The following is a 16,018-nucleotide window of genomic DNA, read 5'->3' on the forward strand; positions in this document are numbered from 1 at the left end:
ACAACATACAATTTCTTTGGTTTTCACTTTCTTTCAAAGATTTACTTGATTACTAATAATCTAATCTTATGAAATCTGAAAAATATGGATGCAAGTATTTCACCTCTTCCTGGTCATCATCACTGTCGTCATCATTATCAATGAAATGATCATCTAGCGTCTCCAATTCTTTTGAGAGTTCTTCGAGCCTACTGTGATAAAACCTCGTCCCTGTTGGCTCACTTTCTGAATGCTGATCTAGACTTTGTGAAACACTTCCAACTGAAACCTAGAAGAATGTCAAATCAGAAAATTAAACAATATTGATTAACTTCATATCAAGTTAAGATGAGAATGATAATATAATGACATAGATCCTAGAATTTTTAACACCAATGAAAAGTCAAATATTATTTATTAAAGATAAAAAGGTTGGCTAAAAATGATGCTCAAATCTCTACTTTACCACCAATATAACTTGGTGGACATCTGCAGGAAAAAAAAAATGTTTTGCTACTATTATTTAGTAAGAGCTGAATTTGAAAGATACCTCTTGTTTTTATGTAGTTTTTACCATTAAAAATATTAGTTTTATACAGGAGTGTATATTTCAACACCATAGGAAAATCAAACAGAGAAAACTAAAACAAAAAGGAATACCGGTAATTAATGGGAATAGTTATTTACAGAGAGGTCAATTTTCTAGGTTTCACTAATATCTTTGAGTGAGAGCTGAATTTTAAAGATATTTGTCTGTTCTTAGGTAGTTTTTACCAAGAAAAATACTGGTCCTACATGTATTACTTCTATAGACTACTTCCATATCACTTGTTTTGTAGAGGAGTATATTTTAAAATCATAGGGAAATCAAATGGGTAAAACTAAATTAATTATGAATAGCGGTCCTTATGAATAATGACCCTTTTCTCAAATTATGAATAGCTGTCCTAATGAATAACTATCCTTATGAAAAGTGGTCCTTATCACTAGCGAGCGGATCCCCAAAATAAAAGGGAAAACAGATAGCACATCAGCAGAAAGCCTCTTGCATATATTATAAAATTGCACTTAAATGCAACTTTCGATGCAGGAGGGTCTTTGTACTGGTTCTCGGACAACTACCCCCGGACAACTACCCCCGGACAACTACCCCCTGGATAACTACCCTCTACGTCAACGATCCTCTAGGACAACAACTCCCTGGACCACTATTCTAGGGGGTAGTTGTCCGGGGGTAGTTGTCCTTGGGGGTAGTTGTTCTAGGTGGTAGTACTAGTTGTCTGGGGGTAGTTGTCTGGGAGGTAGTTGTCCTAGAGGGTAGTTCTCCTAGGGGGTAGTTGACTGGGGGTGATTATACAGGGGGGGGGGGGGTGGATGTCCAGGGTGTAGGTGTCCGGATTCACTTTGTACCCCATACCTTTCTGTACATGCTTGGCTGATATGATCCATAAGATGCGTTCTTACAAAGACTTCGACGTTTCAAACGACTACGTAGCTGCACAGAACTGGAATCAACATCGTTGCATTGCTTACTTAATTCTTGGCAGGTCAATGGAGGATGCTTCTTAGAAGTAGACATCTTCTATGTCAGGGAGCACTGCATAATTCAATTGAGAAAATTTCAAGCAAAGCTAAAAAAACACTTCAGTATAATATTAATAGATCTATATGTAGACTGGTCTACAAATCTATTCCACTTGCTTAAAGTTACAATAAACTTCAGGAGTAATAGCATTTCAGCCAATAAATACTTGTGTTCTGCACTTTGTGATGTGGAGGTCTAGTCTAGTCTTAATCAATCAACAGTGATACAAATAATTGTTCACCCAACCCAAGGTTTACTTTTGTCTTTACTTGGTATAAATAAGTTCAACTGTCCTGAACAAATAATATTGACCGTCGTTATAACTACTGTAGTATAAAAAAAAAAAAAATCAAAAAATCAGACCGACTAAATAAAACAGATCTATCTAGATCTGAGATTCAAAGACTGAGGTCAACTAGACTAGGTCCAAGTTGGATAGACTAGACTAGACCTAGGGTCTATGTCATTTTCTGGGCAATGGTAGGTTAGAAATGTCAATCTACGTCTGGACAGGTTGGTTATCATGGTTAGGTCTATAACTTATATGGACAGGTGATTTAAGTGAAGAAGTTTACAATAGTTAGACCTAACTTAGATCTAGACTAGACTCTACATGCAATATTTATAAATTATTTTAAGAATTCTGTTTGACAATAATGAATGACCAGATGACAAATATTAGAGTCTAGGTCTATGAATGATGGATAGACTTGGTTAACAAATTTTAAGTTAAATCCATGGCATTGTCATTGGCGATAGTGACAGTTTTGCCTTTGCCTTTGCTTAACATTAAGTTTAGTAGTAGACTCTAGATCTACTAGGTCTAGGCTTCTCGCAAACTTGTTGTTGAGCGTCCAGTCGATCCTCCGCGGCCGCCTCTCCTATACACCGATTCGGTTTGGGGGTTTTATGTACCTGCCCGCCGGTGGCGGCGCTATAACTGGGGGGCTTCTCCGATCCAGCTGACAGTACAGAGAGCTCGAGAGCGGTTACTAGCTAGCGGAGCAGCGACCCTGGCCGGCCTGGGCGAGGTTCGGTATAGGTATAGCATACCCGTTGCAATGTAAGCTAGCTAGCTGCAGTCAGACGCCCCCCAGTTATGGCGTCACCTTATGAGGGCGCACTTCCACCAGAAGTCGCCCGAATCGGTGTATACACACAACAGTCAACACCATCATCCATGCAGGCCAGGCATCAAACTAATCTAGATCTAACTGTAGATCAGGGGTAGGTCTAGTAAAGTTACTTTATTTCTAAGAATTAAGATAGAACAAACTTAAGAAAACTATATAGATTATAACAAAGACTAAAGTTAGTAGTAATATCTAACGAATAATGGTTGACCTAATTAGCTTGTCGCTGACCTCTGCGGTTGATTCAAACCCGATCTACGGTAGATGTAAACACACCGAACTGGTTATTTCCAAGACTGCTCCAAGAGCAGCGCTGCGCGCGGCGCGGGCAGGGCCGGGGCGCCGAAGCGCAAGCACATCACTCATCTTAGTTAGCCGTCTGGCAGTGAAACATGCCACAGGTACTGGAGAGCGAATCTGAATTTTAGCCAACAAGGCAACAATCTTACGTTAACTTAACTTCAATTTATCCCTACTTTATACACGTAAATTCCGATTTATATTAGTTAGCCTACCGTGTATAGATCACGTCAAGAGCATTCAGCAGCGTTAAAACACACATTTATAGTCTCGCACCGCTCTAGCTAGCTACCACTGGTAATAATACGCATGCGCGTGATTTTTTTTTTTTTTTTTTTTTGGGGGGGGGGGGGGGCCGGGGGGCGAAATTTTTATTCCCAAACAGGTTTTCAATTTCTTATATTTCCGTTCTTCTCAATGGCTGATATGTTCTACGTCGTTAGCAGCTTGGAAAAAGGTCATAAACAATTAGACTTTTTTTTTTTTTTTTATTGGTTTGCCTCACTATTTATAAAGGCAAAAATTAACTGAATAAACTGAGACTTGAACCCACAACTCTAAGATTGTATTACGCTGACCTTACCCGATTGAGCCAACGATGGGTTAATGACAAGTGATTCTGCATGATTTCTATAACCCTATCACTCACCCTAACGGTTACGTCATTGCTAATGACGTAACATATCATCCAATCAGATGACCGGAAATATTAGCATTAGCAAACCTGTTTGGGAAGAAAAAAAATTAGCGGGCCGGGGGGGGGGGGGGGGGGGGGGGGGGGGGCTTTCCTACGCAAAATTATTTCAGTTATTCTCCTGAGCTGCTCTATACAAGAAAATAAGCAGACGTGAAAAGACGGGAAGGAGAAATGGAGGCAACTTTAGAACAAGTTTTGCTAAAACCTCAGTAATATATTATATCAGATTTAATCATTGAATTGGTATAGCTTCATGTCTACATCTCAAGATGAAATGGCTGGTCGTTGGTCATGTCGTATGTTTGCTCCTAGTCGCATTATTCTTTTAACATCACTCGTTACTCTTTGATTTGATTTGAAATAAACTTGCTGAAGACGGATGGAGAAAAATATCAATAACGAACACCATGTTAAGAATCATACCGATTTTTATTATAATTATATAAAGTAAATGAACATAGATGGGGGAAGTACATTAGAATACAAGTTCAAGTTGGACAAAATCGAAATGGGGCATCACATTGGTCTATGAATCGTTTTGATAATACGAATTCATGAAGAGTTTTTTATATTAAAAATCATCGTCATCATCATCGTCATCGTTACACTGTAAAAACAAGTTGGTCAGATATTACTGGGTAAATCGAATTTGGGCAAATTTTGTCCGATAATTGGGTCATTTTCTCCCAACCATTTACTATAAGTTACCTAATGGCAGGTAAACAATAGGTTGGGTAGGTGTTACTTGGCAAATCGATATTGGGCAAATGTTGTCCAATAATTGGGTTATTTTCTACCAACCATGCAGTGACCGATGAAATAATTGGGTAATTTTATTGGGCAAACTAAACTTTGTTAAAGTTGGGCCATTTTTGTCCAACATTTGGGTTATTTTCTAAAATTTATTTACTACATGTATATCCAATTAAATGTTCAAAATTAGTTGGGCAAATGTAAGTTGGGCAACATTATGGAACATAATGGGGTCTAATTCTTATATTAGAGGTGTCGTGGTCGAGTGGATAGGACTGTGAATCACAAGGTTCGCGGTTCGACTCCCGCCGCGGCGCTAATGTCCTTTTTAAAAAAAATAAACATATATAATATTTTATCCAACTTATATGCCCAAGTAGTATACTGTCTATTATGCTACACATTATGGTGAGAATTTTTGTCGGTTAAAAGTTGGGTATTTTCTTTTTATCCAGAACTCGGTAAATCATGCAAAATCTTTAATTTACCCAACAGTTGGTTGGACACATAATCGCCCTCATGTTGGGTAAAAATTGGGCAATTTTTTGCCCAACATTTTTTTAGAGTGTATCATCATTATCATCGTTATCGTCATCTTCAACACCATCGCCTTTATATGTATAAAGAAATACATAAGCAAATAAATGTATACAAAATAAAGTTAGAAAAAAAGATAATAAGATAAACAACAAGAAGGAGAAAAACACTCAATAACAATAAGATGAACGAAGTAAGTCTGTGGGCGCTGTAGGGATACGAAGTCGACAAGACCGTGACAAACCAGCCTCGGGAAACCAGCCACTGAAAATGATTTTATTACTTGCGAGAAAAAAAATATATAATTAAGCTCGGCAACTACATTTACATGTTCTATATTAATTGGAGAATACTGCCCAAGTGCTTCTGTTAAATAATTAATCACACCCTCCAACAATTTGTAGGCCTATCATCATTGGGATATTCATGGACCTCGCTGTTTGTTTGTTTGTTTTGTTTTTATTTCTGCGTTTCTGGGTGGTCAGATTAGCGTCATGATTTTGATACCTCATTTGTGACACTGGCAGGTCGCTATTCTTTTTTTTCCTTCTATTTCTCTTTAACATTTTTAATTTTTTTTTTTTAAACAGGGGGGGGGGGGTCGAGCCCCGGAGCCCCACCGTTTTGTGGACTCTGACACCTAGCCTTCTAAATAAGCATATGACTGTAAATTGGGGAATTTGCCATTTTCCAACTTAATAAAGTATAATTTACAAAAAAGTGAGAAAAAATTCTGAAAAATTATGTCATTATTTTCAGCAACATTTGTAAACCACTGATATCGAATAGGAAATAAACCACGTTTGAATTTTATTTGAGGGGGCAACTGCCCCAAGCCACCCCCCCCCCCTCCATTACTACGCCAGTGTTTGAATAGGTCGTATGACGAGAATAGACTCTTCCGGGTCATTCATTTTTGAAAATTTAAATTTTTGTCATTGTGTGTGTTGGAACAAAAAAAAAAAGGAAATTTGTCTGCCATTACATCACAAAGAAGAGCCCATCATAATTATAGGGATCACAACTTTCAATATAATCATTTTTTTTTGGTCGGATTTCAGTCAAACCTTCACCAGTCTACTTCTCTTAATATTTGCTTTCCTCTAGAATAATTTGCTATCAAGTTTGAATTTCCTTTTGATATATATATATATTGCAATTGTTTTTATACAACCCCTTGTATAAAACAAATATATTTCGTCATTATTAAATAAGAAAATGAAAGTTTATGGAATTTCCTGTATTTGGAGAGGACCTCGCAAAATACTTGGCAGTTTACACTGTTGACAATTTGTGTTCCACTGATGACAAATTCCCTCAAATTACAACTTTCCTAATACCTATTCATAATCGGATATTGCTCAAACTTTAACAAATGTTTTCTCTACTTTTTCTGTTTTTATTCATACAGAATTATCAGGGTGGACTTTTTAAAATTTAGATTTTCTCTGTAGAACCGCTGGTTACGTTCTGCTATAGATGTAGGCTATATACGGGCATATAATTAATCGACTTTGCATACATAAATGTTGCTATGTCTGACAAGCCTCTGACAAGCTTTTGAATAGTCAAGGGAGACCTAGCTTCCGGAAGTATGCATACAATTAGTAAACACATGTATTAAACTAAGATTATATAATTGGAAGAAAGAACTAATTCAGGAAGTTTTTAGATTAATTAGAAGGATGCCATCTTGTGGTATCTTGCTACCAATTCCTAGTTAGAAAAGTCCCTTGGTCAAAGGTCTTTAGTCATGCGTGAATTCTATATGGCATATTGCAGCCACACAACGTAGAAATCAACTTACTGCTGTTAGTACTCCATATATTCGTACTACGGTAGCACGTCTTATTCAATATTCTAGTGCTTGCACATATTTACGTGTTTATATGGTCGATCGTACCGTCGAGACTCGATCGAGCCAGAGACAGACGAGTAGAATTATGGGATTAACTTCTAAAGATTATTGAAATATCCAAAAGAATGGCTCTATCGCACCGTAAAGGAGTCAGAACCTTTCTACGATGTAAGTAGTCAAAGGGAATCAACTACAATTTGAAATGTTATTAATAGAATATCTGTTGATGATTGAATTTGAGTGATGGTGGAAAAAAGTTGGGCGTTTGAGCTGAGTCGTGATCGAGTTGTGTTGTGTGTGTGTGCTACAAATGCACTACACAACTAGTGAAGTGCAACTAGCTAGCCCAGACAGATAGACTCTAGATCTAGGCCTATAGACTATCTCATAAGATTGTAACCGTCTGGTAGGTCTAGGGGAATTCTTTTATAAAACTCACATTTGGTGATTTAGAATGCTAAATGTAATTTCGCTAATATCAGGTCTTTCGTATAGCAAATGTGCTAGCATAATATTAGCAATGTGCGAGGAACTGATCATGCTGATCAGCACACTTTTACTAAAATTTGGCATTATTTTGCAACCCCACATAGGGTCTACATGAAATATTGTCTAGAGTAGATAGTAGTGTAGAGAGACAGACAGAGACTGAGAGAGGTCTAGATCTAGACTAGATATAGTAAAGTAGAGGTACTAGGCAAGCAAGGCCAAAAATCGTGTAGTCTAGTGATGTACAGTAGGTGTGATGCGTGGACCAGAAATGTATAACCAGACATTTCTTCGTACTTCAGATAAGGTTTTCAATGTAATGTCTTAAAATTTGGAGTGGACTATTAGGCTATTATTATTATTATTATTATTATTATTACATAAAATTCTACCCATGATCCGTGTGTTGGCGATGCGAAAGACTAATTCCGCGATGGTGCACCTTGATGCATTTCACACTTGCTTTGTACAGAGACTTTCACGTTATGAACGATTAATCCTCGGGAAGACATACAACCCATAAAAGTCGACGGTGAACTGGGGATATTTTATTACGCGGAATCTGTTTTTAGCATTGCCGGCGCGCAGATCGGGAATCCTACATCATACATGATATGTAAGTTACACTGTACACCCGCAGAGCGCCAAAGAAGAAAAACGTTCGCGAAAATGCAGACGATCCTTATTTTTAGGACGCGATTTGTTCACGAGGATATCCTTATTTATGCAGACGATCCTCATTTTTTGACCAGCGTCCCTACTGTTTACTGAGGATCATCAAGACAATGAAACCATTCAAATTATACTATTTGCAAAAAAGCATAGTCTCTAGACTTGATAATGGACACTGTACATGTATTTGTCAATGAACCTCAATCAAATTGTGAGATAAAAGTAAATTATTTTATTTTATACAACACCTACGTGGATCCTTGTCATTTGATTGGAGTATTGTTGGTCACATGATATTCAATAGATGTTATATTGCACGGTCGTGCATTTTTGGTTACATGCAGACTGCGTACCTTTCAGCCGTGCGCGCTCGTATCCCTGCGTGTATCTGACGTGAAGGCAATCTGAATGTAATCGAGAAGGCTTGACCCCAACTTTAATTTATCTTTAATATAAGGAGTAAAGCATAATTTGTTGATTAACGTTCTATTAGATCTTCTTCGATGTTGTATAAAACAAATAATGAGTTGAAAGATTAACGTTAATTCTATTCAACTCGGCTGACGCCTCGTTGAATAGAATGTTAATCTTTCAACTCATGAAAATATTCACACTATTAAACTCGTAACCATTCATTATTTGTATAATATGTACCAGTAGGCGGTACATGACTTTCTCTGTGAAGATAGTCTAGAGCAGCGTTTTTTCAACCAGGGTGCCGCAAGACACCTCTAAAAAATGCGTTTTTAACATATAGTATCTACGGTAAGGTGTCATTTTTTGCTCACTCGCTCGCTCGCATAAATTGTGAACATTCATCCTTTTACATGTACATGTAGGTGTGTACATGTACATTGTGTGTAAGTGGTATATAGTGACGGGGGCGATTATTACTTAACTACTATACTGATAATTACATACATTTAGAAGCTCAAGTAAGGGTAAATCCTACCATAAGCTTGTAGAACTGTATATCTCGAAGACTTGTAGTCACCGACGCATGGAGCTCCACTTGAAGCGTTGATTCGAGATTCAGGGGAACAAGCAGTCGGCTTGATGTAGCTCGCTTGCAGTTCCAGGTCAAATCTGACATATCCAGTATTGGGTATGGCCATGAAAACAATCCGCGGGTGCCGCCGAATGCGGGACTTGCACGCATATGCGTTTATATACGTCAGAGCCCTACTGGCTCGGGCTGAATCACTACATTATTCCCCACGTACATGTAATGAGTTTGAAGCCTACTTCTAACTTAAAATAAACTAAAACTAACTTAAAACTACTCCCGTACCGCAGTGCGGGGTCACGCCGTTTCCCGCTGGTGGATGGGTCAAGGACCCTCCTTGCCAGCACCGGTGAAGTTTTGGCCTTTCCAGGGGGCGGGCGTTATGTAAAGTACATGTATACAGAGACCGAACAATCTCATAGGTAAAAATAGAGCCCAGTAAAATGCACTGTATTCCAAACCCTGCTACAGTAAACATTAAATTCCCAAGTGACCGAGCAATCTCATACCGTATTTGCCGGCGTTAAGGCTGCAGTATTTTTGGAAGAGAAAATATCAAAAAGTCAAGGTGCGGCCTATGCGACGAAAGAGTAAAAAAAAATTTAAAAAGTAAGTCAAAACCATCACGAATTTGCACATATTGGACTAGATCTACGAACAGTACAATAACTATACATTTCCACACATCTTACCGACAATTTTATCTTGCATTGTTGACATGAAGACGAAAATAAACTTCCAAAAACAACATCTGCCGATAGATCTTGAACTAAGTTCGTGCCAATGCATTGCAAAAGTAAAAGAAGGGCCCGTTTAACGGAGCTGCCGCGAAGCATCCAATCACTACAGGTACTTGACGAGTTTCAGACTGATGCACAATTAATATTAGCGTATTTGCCGGCGTAAAGGCTGCATTATTTTTGGAAGAAAAAATATCAAGAAGTCTGGGTATTCTCAAGTCTCAACAATAGACGAGTTGATAAATACAATCAACATTTTAGTCCCTGGGCTCCAGTCTTATAAATTGTTGCGAGTGATTCAAATCAATCTCGACTTGAAATTAATCTCAACTCCTACGTCCTACCTCTTTATTAAAGTTATTAAAGTTACAAAGTTGTGATTAATTTAGGGCAGTGAAAAGTATTAAGATTTATGGATGCTTCTATCCCCAGAACCTACAAGTAGTTACAAACTATTGCATTAACCTGTTTTGCATGTCACGTGTCGAAAGTCAGCATGCAGATTGCATGTTGCAAGGAGGCGTGATGGCTTATAGTGGTAGAGCAGTGATCTCGTAACCAGGAGGTCCTGGGTTCGAAACCAAGCTTACTTACAATGCTTTCTTAGCAATCAGGTAAAACAAACAACAACCAACCAAGATGGTAGTTGTTGCTTTCTCAGGCAAGCATTTAGCTAGACCAAAAGCTTCAGTCTCTCTATATCGTACATGTAGCAGGCCTTAAATTAATCGACGGCCATCGACGGCCAGGCTGTCGATGCCCCTATGACTGGCCGTGGTGCCCTCCCCCAAAAAGATAAATTCACGGCCAAAAAGGCCGTGCCCTGTTTTTCAAACTGGCCGACGTGCCTTTTTTTCCAACTGGACGTGCCCCTTTTTCGAAATTTGCGCTCATAAAACAACCAATTGCGCCCATAATCATCTAAAAGTTAAAACTAGACGGCAAGGCGCAAGTGTTTTCCGTGAAAATGCGCCCATAAATTATTAGAAGAAATCACGAACAGTTTGCTGCCCAATCTCCGTGTAAAATTGTATACACCAAAAATCGGTCGTAAAAAAAAAAGCCATACGAGCCATATTCCATACCTGACCTGGCTTACCATGTCGCACGCAAGTATGCCAAAACACGTACATTTTCGCAGTTGCGAGATCGAGTAGGGGTCGAGTTTTTCGCGGTCGATTTTGTTTTGGTGGATCATATTAGCTGAACCTAGACCACTAATCGCGAAACTGTAATCAATTTCCATCATGATTGCCGCAATTTTATAAAGTTTCCATGAATAGAGGTATGAAATTAAAGCCTATTTTGTGATTATTTTCCAACATCGCCATGTTTACGTAATTTTGATAATTATTTCTTCAAAGTAAAGAAAATCAGACAAAATCACCATGACTGACGCTGCGCTGCAGTTAACTCCAGGAGGCTCCAACACCAGCACTGCAGGCGCACGCCTGTGGTGCCGGTGTTGGAGCTTCCTGGAGTTACGCTGTGCGCTGTGAAGTGTGTGAGTTAAGCTGAGCTAGCTGAGCTCGAATCAAAGAGTTTTGACACTTTGAAATTGCTATCTGTTGGTTTGCATCATTATTGCCGCGATTTCAATATAGTTTCATGAATAAATGTACGAAACCTGAGCTTAGAATTAGTAAAAGTATTACTAATGTCTAAGTTTTTAAACGACTCCTGATTTTCTTGTGAAAATTGTACTTTGAAAAATGATTATCGAAATTCATGGCTAGAAATAATCACAATCTAATGTCTATTATGTCACAGTTCTTGCATCAAATCAATGCATGAAAACTTAGTTATTGAACTAGAAAAAGGGGTTTCTTTTTTGATAGGCAAATTTTATGAAGCAGGAAGCCCGAAACCTTAGCCTACTAAACAAATCTCAACAAACTGTAGACCCCCTAGGTCTATCCTTTTATGAATTAATGAAAAAGTAGCCCCAGAAAAAAGAGCCCCCGAAATGGAAAAAAAGCCCCCGAAAGTTGAAAAAGTAGCCTGAGAAAATTTCCAAAAATTTGAAATGGAGCCCCCGAAATGAAAAACTTATTTTTTTCTCTGGGTTTGTTAACACAACAATCAAAAAGATAATTTCTTCAAATTTGCTCCTACTACCAGCTACCGAAAGTGTGGCGGAAGGTTTGTGTGTGAGGTGCGATTTCGATTTGGGATACCTGGTAAACTTGCCAAGTCCTTCTGACTTTCGATGTTTGTGAAATTTACAATTTATTTATTCATTTGCTCATCAATATTTTTAGTTACTTTAAAATACTGTTTAATGTGCAAGTTTGATGTTCTTAATCAATCTTTCCTGTTGATATTGTTGAGCTTAAAAAGTTATTAAATTGATCGTTCTGTTCACATTATGAAATTTACATTGTATCTTTGAACTTATAATTAGATTAGGGGCCTAGTCTATCTGTTTTTGGAAAATTGCCCCTGGTTTTTAGGGAATTACCCCTTGCTCTGGTAAATTTGCGTGGGCAAGGGGCCTAGGGCAACTTTAGAAAAAAAAATTGCCCCTTGCTCCTGGCTGCTTAATCTAAGGCTTGCGGGGGCTGCCGCCGTTGTTTGTATGTACCGTAGACCTCTATACATTCTGTGAAGAAGCTGGTGCTAAAAGTCATGGGAAATTGATCCCGCACAAGTTTCATAATAAAATACACATGACATCTAACAAAAATAGAATCAATTTTTTTTTGGCCTCGATGCCCTTTTTGTAGAAATATTTTGGCCTTGGTGCCCTTTGTAGTGGCCTTGGTGCCCTTAAAAATATGAGGTACTTTAAGGCCAAACTGGCCTTGCCCTAAAAATGACGAAATTTAAGGCCTGATGTAGGTTGTTCCACTGAGACTACAGTGTACATGTACGTCTGGCTCCACTAGACCTCCGATTATAGATGACAAATGTCAGTTTTATTAAAGAATGACCCATACCAGACGGTTATTTCTGTCTAGCATTTAGCATGCTTTAGGATTGTTGCTGGTCACCGCTTAACATTCATTATCATTATCGTGATTTCTTTTTGTATTTCTTTTCTTCAGAAACCCCTTACCCCCACAAAGGACCCAATATAATGAAACAAAATCACAAGTAAACAAAATAACCAAATGCAACAGCAACAAAAGATATCAAATTTAACCTAGAAATAAAAAAATATTGAAGCCCTGTATTACTGCAGTTAATTAAATGCCTTGTGTGAGTAGTAACTGTCATTATGATAAGCTAAGGGGTAATTATCATTTATTAGCATGAAACAGGATATGATGTTCAACTCTGCGGGCATCATTGTCATCACAGTCTGTTCAAGAGGAAGTACTTTTTGTTCCACTTCAGAAACTAAAACGTTGAAGGGTGCTTTCAAAATCTGGAACATGATACACAGATTGAAAAAAATATTTGGATGGAAAACTGAATCAAAGTTACATGTTCATATTATATACCTCTCATTTTTTATTTTTATTTTTATGGGGGGGGGGGGGGGGGGGGGGGGTTGCAGAATCAGATTCTATTATCTTTTGAGATTTCAGAAAACCTGATTTAGGCACAAATGAGGTTCTAAAGTGTAACTTTTAAACTGTATCCCTCTGTTTTTTCATTTTTCATTTTTTATTTTATTTTTATAGGTGATCTCAAACATGTTTAAAACGAGTAAAAATGACATTTGCACATTTCTCTAGAACACAACTGTCACCATGTTTTAAACAAGGTGTGTTTCGAACATGTCTTTGTGTTCTGGAAGACAAACTTTATCTACATTCATGTATATGTAACGTTATACATGTACAGTAAGTACAGAGGTAATATTTAAAGCCCCAGTCCCATATAAAGCCGGACCAGCACGGACGAGCACGGACCACTCCGGACCATCCCGGACCATGGTCTGGGGTGATCCGGGATGGTCCGGGATGTTTTGTTCAAAAAAGTGTGATGCTTTTAAGCTACAGTCCCATATACGTCCCGGACCGTCCCGGACCATCCCGGACTCCATCCGGGGTGATCCGGGATTCGGTCCGTGTTGACACCGTGTTGGCACCGGGGTGGTCCTGGATGGTCCTGGATGGTCCTGGGCGGTCAATAACTCACTCCCGGACTGCCACGGATCAACACGGACCGCCCCGGCGCCACTACGGATGACCCCGGACCCAGCACGGTGGCTACACGGATCACCCCGGATCAAACTATTGTCCCGGACCGTCCCGGACCACCCCGGCAGTTTTTGACCGTCAAAAACATCCGGGGTCGACTCCCGGACCGCCCAGGACCATCCAGGACCATCCAGGACCATCCAGGACCATCCAGGACCACCCGGTGCCAACACGGTGTCAACACGGACCGAATCCCGGATCACCCCGGATGGGGTCCGGGATGGTCCGGGACGGTCCGGGACGTATATGGGACTGTAGCTTAAGGGTTTTATAAACAGGAAGTGCCATGCTTTACATATTTACTGGTACATGTACATGTAATGTACAGTACATATACATTGTAATCTACAATTTAATTATCCATCTATCTATCTATCATTCTGTAATTTAAGCTATGATTGATTATTGCAATTGATGTACCACAAATATACAGGAACAGGAAGTACATTATTTCTTCATTGTATGATGATGTGGGTGATATGGATGATCATTTGATGGGGAACAACCACCCCAAAATTGTTTTGCGATGTGGTTGTGGTTCATTTCAGATATTTTATCTGTAAACAAAACCTGAAGTTCCGTTACAAAGAGATTAATTTTAGTTGTTGAAATCAGCCTTTCAATAATGATACCTCACTGTTTTGAATGACTACTATGAGAAAACTTTCTTTTACATGCACTACCATCTGAGTTGGGCTGAATTTCATTCTGATTATCATTGCATTACAAAAACAAAAAAAATATTGGATAAGATGGAAAAAATGAGCTTTGAATAGCAAGTCTGAGATTTGTTTTACTGTTTAAGATACGGTACTGTACCTTCCAGTTGTGAGCGCTATCATTGTTTTTATGCAAGTGTGGAAGAACATCAGATAAAGATGCCACGTGTTCGTGTAGTCCCGTAACTTAACCAAGACTGGGCCAAATTTCTTATCATTTTGATGATTCCAGAACCTTGCAGTACCCACCAATACCTACTGTACATGTAAATGCTAGACGATCAACTTTTTCCGATAGTTTCCACACTGTTTCTTTCACAATGCAATCGCATGACCAGAACTCAACTTTATCTTTAAATACTACTAGCACTTTAGATTAAGGAAAAGTAATACAAATTGATAAAATGTTCAGTTTCCTTGAAATACAACTCGGCTTTCTTCAAGGATTAATCAATCACTCACTCGTGTGAGTTGTTTAAGTGATTTTGTGCAGTGTGTCCTACATGTTCAACTGTACATATACATATCATGTACCATGTTTATTTTATCCAAGAATAAAAGTTGAAAATCTCTTGACATGACTATTTAATGTTAATGATACTAGAAAGAACAATTAGTAAATGGTCATATCTATCATGAGTGTTTGGATGAAATAATGGATAAATGTCATATGTCCAATGGGTCACATTGCATGGAATCACCACACAGTGTAGTACCCTTCAGAACCTAATACATAAATATGTACATTGCATCAAGTTGCTTTAATATGTCGTTTGTCTTGAGCCAGAACACAGAGTTAGCGCTCTTTTGGCTGTGAATAATTGATGTGTAAATTTTCTTTACCAGCCATACAATACATGTACATGGTTTGGGGGGGGGGGGGGGGGGGGGAGGTGGCAGGGTTCTAAGTCATTAATTTTGTCTATTGTTCTTTGAATATTCTTGTGACCTGAAAAGCAATTGGCATCATTTGTTTATTAACATATTTGTCATTCTTTGTTTACTAACGCAGTGAATCAAAATTTAGGCTATAGTCATTAGGGGTTTTGGAGAACCCAGGTTTGACTTTAAAATTTGATTTTTCATTTGATGATCAACAGCAATTGCGACAGATTTAAGACAAATCTGCCAATAGCCAATCAAATGTAAGGATTTCAGTATCTTATAAAAATAATCATACCTTTTTTATTGATAACAGTTACTAATAACAAAATTAGTAGATCTAGCAGTTATTTTAGGATACCCAAATTGAAATGATACCCCAAATCCCAGTCCCAGTAGCGTCAATATCGTAAAAGCCTTTCTGATAAAGATTATAGCACCCAAAGCGTCCTGGTGCGGTTGAATTTTCTAAGAAATGGGCGAGGCCAGTTCATTTGTGGTTTTCTTCCATGCCAAA

General features: G+C 38.4%; 2 protein-coding genes across 2 annotated transcripts in view; one reads left to right on the forward strand and one right to left on the reverse strand.

The window, feature by feature from the left end:
- Positions 1 to 1,573, reverse strand: part of LOC105440097 — a 6,105-nt gene extending 4,532 nt beyond the window's left edge. Inside the window, exons 1-2 of the mRNA XM_030994358.1 lie at positions 1,397 to 1,573; positions 104 to 268 (exon numbers count right to left, since the gene is read on the reverse strand). Coding sequence (XP_030850218.1) covers positions 104 to 268; positions 1,397 to 1,558 — 327 coding nt within the window. The 5' untranslated portion in view covers positions 1,559 to 1,573. The remainder of the gene's footprint in view (positions 1 to 103; positions 269 to 1,396) is intronic.
- A 5,159-nt stretch (positions 1,574 to 6,732) lies between these two features.
- Positions 6,733 to 16,018, forward strand: part of LOC591886 (TGF-beta-activated kinase 1 and MAP3K7-binding protein 2) — a 30,909-nt gene continuing 21,623 nt past the window's right edge. The window contains exon 1 of the mRNA XM_030994595.1: positions 6,733 to 7,010. The gene's annotated coding sequence lies outside the window, so the exon portion shown is untranslated. The remainder of the gene's footprint in view (positions 7,011 to 16,018) is intronic.

This window comes from Strongylocentrotus purpuratus, unplaced genomic scaffold, assembly GCF_000002235.5.
Source record: "Strongylocentrotus purpuratus isolate Spur 01 unplaced genomic scaffold, Spur_5.0 spur5_scaffold_21, whole genome shotgun sequence".
Taxonomy (NCBI): domain Eukaryota; kingdom Metazoa; phylum Echinodermata; class Echinoidea; order Camarodonta; family Strongylocentrotidae; genus Strongylocentrotus; species Strongylocentrotus purpuratus.